Genomic DNA, 9,629 nt, shown 5'->3' with positions numbered 1-9,629 from the left:
ATTTGATGTTCAAAAGGGAGTGTAACTTTGGGGGCATTTTTTTAAGCTTTTTGTTTATACAAGATGCTTTAACTTCTGGAAAGTAATGGTACATTTATGTAATAGTTTATACTATAGGTAGGTGATAGTTTGTTTCATAAGTTATTAAAATTACATCAATTTGTGGGGAAAAATGTCTTTTTGTGTCAGCAGCATGGACCTTCCATCTGATGCAGCCAACGTGCCTTGCCTACTCTGCCTGGCTCCCATATGTGTACCTTCAGCAACGTTTGTGCAAGTTATTTTGAGTGAATGTTGATATTTGATGCTGATTAAAGAGGAGATTTGCACAGATGATGTGTGGAACCCTTAGAGCCTGGGCTTGTGTGACAATTAAATCTAAATCTGCATGAATTTAGACCAGCTTAAATGCTTAGCAATATTTGGGTGACCGTGAGTGGCTTAGTGGAATAAGAAACCCAAGACTGCAGATGGGTGGGTGCCCCATGAAATATGGTCATATTAGGGTTTTATAATCTCTTCAGATTTGGTTTCTAGGTCTAACTACGGCTAAGCTTTTCATCCAGTAGCTACTTTGGTTTTTTTGGATACTGTTTTCCAAAATACAGCCCTTGTTGTGCACAGGCTTGAGGGTTGTTCCACCCGAGGAGTTGTCACTTTGTAAAAACACAGACTGGAAATTCCCTGTTGATGGCTACTAATAAATTCACCTAGGAGAGACCCTGCAGCACATTTTAGTACAGTCCAGGGAAAGGAAGTTGGTGAGAGCATGAATTTTCCTGGTTGCATGTTGTGGTGTAAACAGAATTACAAATGGCTTTGCTCCCTCTGGTCAGTACCTGTTAGTTCACAATATCAGTATAGCAAAGGGCTGAGCCCTGGGACTCTGGAGAACAAGTCCTAAGAGAAGTGTCTCATCTTTGGTTGCCACTGCAATGTGTTTGCCAACCTACTGAGTGCTCCTGGCACCTTTGGAAATGCTGGAGAGCTTGATTTGGGACATTGAGCCAAGGGACTGTAGGGACAAATCAGCAGTCCCCCCTGGGCAGCCCTCCTTCTGTTCCTGGGGAGTGCAAGTGAATCTTCTGCTCGCTCTCAAGCTTAAGGTAAATCACTTCACCTCCCTCCCTTCTAACGGTACTGTAGGTCTGTTGTGAAGCTAAATTGCTTGGCTTTCCATACCACCTCAGGATTCTCCCAGGGAAGTCCAAAGTAGTATTTGTACTGTGCTTTGGTGTTTATTTGCTGTTTGCAGTGGCTGGAGGGTAACTGCCTGCACATGGTGGTCAGCAGGGATGCTGTGTGCCCCCACACAATCACAGCTGCCAGATTAAAGCCCAGTCTTTCCCTCTGGACTATATTCCTGCTGCTTAGTGCCAGCCAGATGGTCTGTCCTCCCTCCCATCCCGAGATCTCTAATGCTCATACCAGTGCTCTGGCCATGGCTGGAGCTAATACAGCATTATTTCCATCACACACTTGGGGTGTCCTTTGTGTGACTCCAGATTGCTCTTCTCATTTCTAACTTTTTTGAAAATTATTATTATTCTTTTCCTTTATGTCAATTGTAGGGTCCAGTATCTCTGAACTGTTTTTCATGGTAATATTTATCATTGATGGGTATCTGAAATGGGCACAATTTTCCAGAATCTGTAGCCCTCTCAATATATTCAGTGTTTTCTGGACTTTGGTTTCTGTTGAAGACAGAATTGCCAGGCACATGCACTTTATACACCATTTGGGGCTAAGGAAGAGAATCAGTTTTTAGAAATCATACTTTGAACATGTGTGCACTGGGTAGGTGCTGGAGCAGGGAGCTCTGAGACTGGAGCTGTGTTTTTGTGAGAGGGAAGTGCTGGTGCCCTGCAGTGTCTGTCCTGCCATGGGGAATGATCCGTGGGATCTGGTGGACTCAGCACTGCTGTCTGTCCAAGTGCTGCAGGAACAGCAGGGAGGGGGCAGGTGAGAAGGGCCCATGAACAATGCCCAGCCTGTGAACTGCTCCACTGGTGAGCAGTCTGGGAGCTGTCTGGGAACTGTTCTGGGAGCTGTCCCAGGAGTCACACCCTCCTCTCTGGTGCTAAGTGGTGTGTGCTTAGTACCCTCTTCACACCGGGGACCTGCACAGTGTCCAGCTTAAATACTGCACTTGGACTGTGCTGCTGCTTTCCAAACTGGTTCAGTGTGTTACAGCCGGAGCTGGGGCTGTTTCCCTCGAGTGCTGCTCACCCTGCAGCTGTTGGTGTCGTGCATTGTGATTCCCTGGAATGAGGGAATTCCCTGCTTCCCTGCATGGCTCACTCAGGCATGGGGGTTTTCTGTGTGAGGGGAAAGTGCAGAGTGCAGTGAGACCTGGGGGTCAGGTGGTGTTCTGGTGCTGAGCCTCCTGCCCTGAGAATTCTCTCTCACAACCCAAGCAGAGCATGTGCATCCTCTACTAAATCCAGAAGCATCTTACACATTCAAGTCCACAACTTGTCTAATCAAAGAACTCCATAAAGCATGCATCTTAAGGCAACCTTCCTTGTGGGGAATTTAATTATTTTTTGCATCAAACTTCTTTGAGCAATATCAGTTTACTTCCATTAATAACCTGAGCAGTGCTGGTTTACTTCCACTACTAACTCTGTTGCAAGGTACAGCTCTTTGGGAAGGTGTCTCTGGTGGAACACAGTGCTCAAAGCACTCAACTGAGGCAGCTGATGGGTTTAATGGAAATTATTCAGCTAAAATAGAAGATACAGTTCCTTCAGGTTGCTGTGTTTCTGCATACCACACAATGGACTCCCTTACTCAACTTCCATATTAATGCCCTTTATCTAGATATAAAATTAATGGATTGTTGACATGCTGGAGTAACATCTTTTCTCTCAGCACTGATCAGCAATGATCACTTGGGATGAATGTGCCAGGCCCAGGGCTGAACCTGCAGGAATTCTGCTTGTTGTGAAAGTGATACCCCCAATCTGAGAAACCTGCAGAGCGAAAAATGAGTGTTTTCAGCTCTCTCTGAATTGGCTGCTTCATCAAGTAACTACACAAGCTGATTTTGAATTCAGATTTATATCTGGTCAGGATTTTGGTAACTTTTTTTCCCCCAAATAGTTTTGGTGGTACAGTCCTTTCCTATTTAGACATAATTACCTGCTTATTAATACTTTTTGCTCATATAGCTTATTCTACGTGTATAAAATAAATTATATAGGCACAGCCTGTGGGACATTCCTTTTCTACTGTGCTGCTGCTGTTGAAGTGGTGCAAATTTGTGTACAGTTAAGTTCCCAAGTGCACTTTCATTTGAAATGATGGTATTTAGCCCAAGTGTGGGGTTAGTTGGGTCTTTGTTTCCCTTTTTTTGTACTATGGGATCTTGGCTGGGCTCTCCCAGAGCTCTGTAAAGGAAATAACTTAAAAGGCCATCCAGAAAACTGCTGGTGTTTCTTAGGAAGGTTTTCTTACGGGATGTTTGTGTCAGCTGATGCAGCCCCCTTGGGATTCTGCCTTCGTCCCTGACGTGCCAGGGAGAACCTTTGTTCCAAGAGGCCACCGGGGTGTGGGAGAACCCTTTGTGCAAGAACAAAGGAGGATTGTATCGGCATGAGCCGTGAAAGGGGAGGGGGCTCAGGGGCTCTTTCAGAGGCACTGCAGGGATATATTGATAGCAACATTTCCCTGTAAATCTCTCCCTTGATAGGAGTTCTGTGTGGGAGCTGAGCGGGAGATAAGATCTCCTTATTGTGTGTAAATTCTTAGTGATGAATATTTGATATGGTTTTCTTAATTAAAACACGGTGCCTCTTGTGTTTTTATAGCCTGAAGCAAAGAGCCTGGCAGTGGGCTGGACCGTGGTGGTAGAATTGTTCCTACACCTCAAAAGTAACTAACAGCTTGTGCCTTACTAATTAAGGCTGGACGAGTGGCCCTGGTTAATGGAGGCTACAACAAAGCTCTTGGCTGGCGAGGGCAGAAGCCCAAGGAGTGTAGAAGCTGAAGCCTGGCAGAGGTAGTGGGTAATACTGCTTAGCCTTCCAAATTTTGGCAAAATATACCTTTGGTGTAAACAAAACACTCTGTAGTGGAGACCGTGGAAGTTTTAAGATGGAGCAAAACAGAAACAGGTGTTTTTGGCTTGTGCCTGCGGTGGATCGTTCAGACCTTCTCTCCTCCCTGCAGAGGCAAATTCCACCTCTGCAGCAAACCTGGGACAGAAATACCATGGGTGTCAGATTAGTGTTGGCCTGTTGGTCTCTAGTGCCTGCATCGACCAGCAGGGCAATAAATGTAAACATTTACACTTTGTCACTAAGTTATTGGCTTCAGCCCCATACTTGGTGCTGCTTCTGCAGGGGAAACCTCAGCACCTTCCAGAGTGGAGCAGCCCTGGCAGGGTGTCTGTGAGCCCAGCAGCTCTCTGGAAGGAGAGGGGGAAGCTGGCTGCCCTCTGCCTGCCTCCAGGTCACAGGATCTGCTGCCCCCTCTGAGTGCCAGTGCTGTTCTCAGAGCCTTCCCTGAGCTCATCTAGCTTCCCAGCCCTTCAGGGGCAGCCCGGATTTTCCATGGCTTTGTGAGGTGAAGCAGGTGAGAAGTGCCTGGTGACTGACAAGTGCTGGGGGAGAGGATGTCTGCAGGTAATTCTGAGCTCCTCACAATCAGCTCCTTCACCTCCATCACTGCAGGATTCATGGCATGGATGCAAGGAGAAGGGAAAAAGTTCTCCAGGTTCTCCTGTTCCTTTATGGCTGAGAGCAGTGGCTGTGCCCCAGGAGATGACAGTGGCTGTAGTGGTCATTAAGGATCACAGGAGTCCTGTTGGCTGTGATTTCAGATTTCTTGCCCTTTTTGTTTAGAGTGAAGCGGATCTGTGTCCCTCAGCAGAGCTGCAGCCCAGGCACTTGCAGTGAGTGGTGTCTCATCTGGGGAGGAGGGGGTTGTTACGAAGCCCCCCTGGCAGTAGTTTTCTGAGGAGACTTGAATGGCAGTGTCCTTACACCCTGAGAGAATTTGCTTGGTTGAAGACAGTTGGAGTTTGTGCCAAGTGTAGGCGAGCAAGCAGCTGGCTTGACCAGAGTGAAGGTGGGAGGGAGATAAAATGGGAGATCAAAGTGGGCTTGTAAACAGGAAGGGGTGTCTGGATTGCTGAAACCAGATCTTGAACTTAATAAAACAGCAAAGGGAGAAGGAGGATCCAGTGAAAGGACCTGGTGTCAGGACAGGAGATCAAGGAGTCCATGGCTTCAGAGAAATATGAAATGCTGGTGTGTCTGGCTGCAACAGAACTGTGCATAATAAGTTATGGGAAGGATTTTTGCACATCAGGGCCAAAGACAGAATCCCAAAGGGGCTGCATCAGCTGACGCAGGGCAGTGGCTGCCAAGGGCAAGGGCACTGGTGCAAGAGCTTTGCATCCACCTAACTCTCAAAACCTCCTGGTTTTGAGAGTTACTCACTTTTTTGTATATATAACCTTCACTTGGGGACTGTTGACAGTGACGTGGTGCTGTTGGATGTGTCTGTAGCTTGTTGACTATGGGCCAGCATCATTAAATGGATTACATTGATCGTGTCTCCAGGCCCCACTGTGGCCCAGGGTGGCTGTGACAGCAGTGACTGTGGGTGGGGTGGGCTCCCTGCAGCAGCTGGGACTTGCTGGCTGGTGGAATCAGTGCAGCCTGGCTCCAGCTCCATCCAGGTGATGTGCCATGGCCCTTGCCTTGGATGTCTGTGGAGATGGGCACGTTTGGGGAGTGAAAAACCGTGTTTGTTGTAACGTTTTTGTGAAGCCAATGAACTGTTTTGCGTAAAGGGCACAAATAACTGCAGAGCTTGCAGCAGTTGGGCATTTCTTGTGGATTAACTGGCAGTTCCCCGTTCTGGTCTCCCTTGCAGGGTCGGTGCCTTGGATGGTGAGCAGGAGGTGGCCCCACGATGAGTTACTGGAGTCTGGATAAGAAGAGCTGTCTGCAGTACTGCCGGCACTTCCTAGCGGACAACGGCGTGTTCCACGGTGAGTCACAAAGTTATTGGCTGGTTCTGGTTTCCGTGTTCCCTGCTGTCCGCTGTCCCCGGCATTCCCTATCCACACGTGTATCTCACCGGTGGCGCTCCTACCGGGACGAGCCTTCACTGTGCGGGGCCGGGCTGGGGGTGCGCGGGACCCCCGAGAGTGCGGGGTGGGGGGGGGACCGACGGGGGGGGCACGGACCGGGGCTGCGCGGCGCGCCGCACGGGCCGCCAGGGGGCGCTGGGATCGCCGGGCTGCGCGTGCCGGACCCACCGGGACCGACAGAGAGACTGACAGACAGACAGACAGACAGACTGACCCCCGTACTGCCGGCACACCGACAGACCGACAACCGACCCACAGACCGTACGGTACTGCCGGCACCGACCGACAGACAGACCGACTGACAGACCGACCCCCGGTACTGCCAAGCTCCAACAGACAGACAGACACCCGGTACTGCCAAGCTCCAACAGACAGACAGACACCCGGTACTGCCAAGCTCCAACAGACAGACCGACTGACAGACCGACCCCCGGTACTGCCAAGCTCCAACAGACAGACTGACCCCCAGTACTGCTGGGCTCCGACAGACAGACTGATTTACCCCCCAGTTCTGCCGGTCCAACCTGTCCCCACCCCCAGTACTGCCGGTGCTGGACCTGCAGGGGTCCGACCTGAAAGTGTCAGGAAGGGCTTGAGTTCCAGGTATTGATCAGACGCCTGTGATGCCTCCCAGAGATCCCCAGTCAGTGCCCATCACCCCCTCACCTCTTAGCCCCTTGCCATTGCAGGTGATGTGCTGTGATCATTCTGTTGTTGGAGGATCCTGCCACTAAATACTCTGAAGTCATTCTGATGTAAAATACTTCCTTTTCAGGATTTCTTTTTGTATGCTTAAAACTTGATATATCAACTAGAGAGGACATGTGTTCCCCCTCAGGATTCCTCTCCCTTTGCCTCACCCCTGGGCACAGGGTAAGGAGCAGTGCTGAGCCCAGCCTGTGCTCCTGTGGTGGGTCAGGGACCAGCAGGATTCAGGAGCTGTCCCTACCTGCAGTAGATTCCTGCATGTCTCATCTGATAAGAGAGCTGGACCCCTGCCTGCCTGCTGGGAGAGTGACTTCCTAATGCTGTTCTGAGAGGCCCAAATCTTGTATTCCTTATTCGCTTTGCGGTCAGTGATTAAAAACTGTCACTTCAGGGCACATTTATGGCACTATTAATAACAGCAGCATGGAGTGCCTATGAATTAAAGATAGAAATACTTGTCACTTTGAAAGCAAAGGTATTTTTTCCTAGAGAACATATCTCCATTTTCACTGTGTTTGTCAGGACTGGGAGAGTTTGCAGCCTGCTGTAAACCAGGCTGTATCTGCATTTTTGTCACTGTGATTATGTCACCATCGATGAAGTTAATGGCTTAGTGGGAGAATTAATCATCTGTCAGTTTGTGGATCTTCCTAATGAAAGGCAGTTCCATTCTCCCCTGTACTGCTTTTTTCTTGCCCATGGGCACTGCTAGTTTATTTGGGACACCAGAAGGATGTTAATAACTTTCTAAGTCAGTCTGACAGTGGCGTTGTCACATTAATTCATGTGTGTGCTGCATCTGGGACTTGTGTTACAGGCAAAGTGCTTGGTGAGCCTGTCATCTCCAGGCACAGCCATTCTGCTCCTCAGATGAAATGGAGTCATTCCTGGGGTTTATCAGGCCACTCATGGAGTCCCTCTGGTTTTGGTGGGATTGTGTTCCTTCCGAGTTGTCTCCCAGATGTCTTCACCCAGGTCCCCCCTCCCTGGGTCTGGGCACTCTGGCAGTGTTTTGGTGAGTGCCTGTTGATCTCCCTTCTCTCCAGGCAGCTCCCAGCTCCCTGGCACCAGTGTATTAACTGGAGCTGTTACATTTTGGATGTGTAGCTGCAGTTTTGCTGTTCCAGAACACATGAAGGAACAGTCTGGTCGGTGCTCTGTGACTGAGGTGATATTTTATCACAGAGCAGCACTATGTCTTTATCCTGCTAATGGTGCAAAGGCTGGATAATGATCCATCAGCACAAGGTCCAGTAATCTGTGAACAGCTATTGAGGGATGAGTGTGCAAAGTGATAATTCTCTAAAGTTGAAGGCATAATTAGCAGGGATCCTAGACCAGAAAGATTCCATGGCTTAATTTATTTGTCTTTTGTTCACGACCAGACAGGATTAATTATTTTTCCCTGACAGAATCTCTCAGGGCTTCCCATTTGTCTCTTTTAACCTAAGCAAGACCCTGCAGCAACAGTTCCTTCACCCTGAGCATGTGGAGGGAGCTGAAGTCCTGCTGGGCAGTGACAGGGGAGGCAGTTCCCCAGCCTGATGTGAGGGTGTGTGCATGTCCCAGGAGTTACCACGGGGCTCCTGATGCTGGAGACAAGTTGGTTTCCTTTGGTGCTGTGCTGATACAGATAAAAGAGTTGATGGAGCTTTTTGGGGATTTGCTCCTTGTCAGCGGGTGTTCAGTGTTGAGCTGTGTGTGTCCAGCTTAGTGCCTATTAATCCCAACTTACACAGTGTTTTCGTGATTTTTTGGGTAGTTATTGCTATTATAGTGTCATATTCTGATACTGAGAGCACGGCTCTTCAGGGAGCAAGCACACAGGATCGTTGATAAGCTTATTTTCCTACACTTCTGAATGCTAATATTCTGTAATTGTTAAACAGAAAGAAGCTGTGATGTGTTTAGCAAATGGCTGATTTTGTCTCAGCTGTTCTGAAAGTAGCTGTTCCTACTTATATTACTTATGCTAATGATCTTTTTTTCTTAACTACTTTCAGAAACAAAATTTTTTTAAAACTCCATTTCCATAATTTTAATTAATTCTCTAAGTTTCTAACTTTATCTTCTGGCCTCTCCACCTCTTTCCAGACCTGTATCAGTAGGGACTGGCCACCATTGGTAGAATGTTGTGTTAATTCTGCCCTTATTACCCCAACTGCACCCTTTGATTTGGAGCAGTGGGATAACTCAGTTGCCTCAGGGCTGTCTGGAAGGTCACATCACAGTAACTGCCTGTAACTGAACCTGTGAGCTGGAAGAACTGTTGCACCTCAGGTGCAGGGCAGCCAGGTAAAAATATCTCACAGGATCAGTGGGTGTTCTTAAAAAGCACAGCACCACCTTCAGAGACCTCAGGACTGGAAGCATCCACAGGGATGCACGATAGGAAATTTGCTGCTCTACTGCTCATCTCTGGTGCTTCCTCCCTCCCCTTGTGGCACCTGCACTGCTTTAAGCACCTGAGCAGATGTTTGTTCCATTTGTTCACCTCCAGCTGAGGGGTTCAAGTGCAACAGCTTGTGGACTGCATAAATAAGAATGCTGGAGCTCTGTATTTATTGGGAGTAGTTTAAATGGCTTGTTTTGTGTAAAAAAAGAAAAAAACCCACAACCAACCAACCAAAAAAACCCCCAACAAACCCCAAACAAAACCAAGGCCCCCAAAGAAGCAAAGGGAAAAAAATCAGCTTGGAGCAGAAGCACTCACATGAACCTGCAGCCCTGCTGGAGTGCACAGTGCTCTGCAACAGCAGGACAGCACCTGGCTCCTGGATGCTTCAGTGCAGGATGTCCCATCCCTGGAAGTGTC

General features: G+C 48.4%; 1 protein-coding gene across 1 annotated transcript in view; it reads left to right on the top strand.

Moving 5' to 3' along the window:
* The first annotated feature begins 5,907 nt into the window (after positions 1–5,907).
* PLCH1 (phospholipase C eta 1) overlaps positions 5,908–9,629 on the top strand; it is a 50,968-nt gene continuing 47,246 nt past the window's right edge. The window contains exon 1 of the mRNA XM_029962311.1: positions 5,908–6,004. Coding sequence (XP_029818171.1) covers positions 5,926–6,004 — 79 coding nt within the window. The 5' untranslated portion in view covers positions 5,908–5,925. The remainder of the gene's footprint in view (positions 6,005–9,629) is intronic.

The sequence above is a fragment of the Manacus vitellinus genome, unplaced genomic scaffold, assembly GCF_001715985.3.
Source record: "Manacus vitellinus isolate BGI_N305 unplaced genomic scaffold, ASM171598v3 scaffold_45_pilon, whole genome shotgun sequence".
In the NCBI taxonomy this organism is placed as follows: Eukaryota; Metazoa; Chordata; class Aves; order Passeriformes; family Pipridae; genus Manacus; species Manacus vitellinus.
Note: the sequence above shows the minus strand (reverse complement) of the source record. Positions and strands in the feature narration are given on the sequence as shown.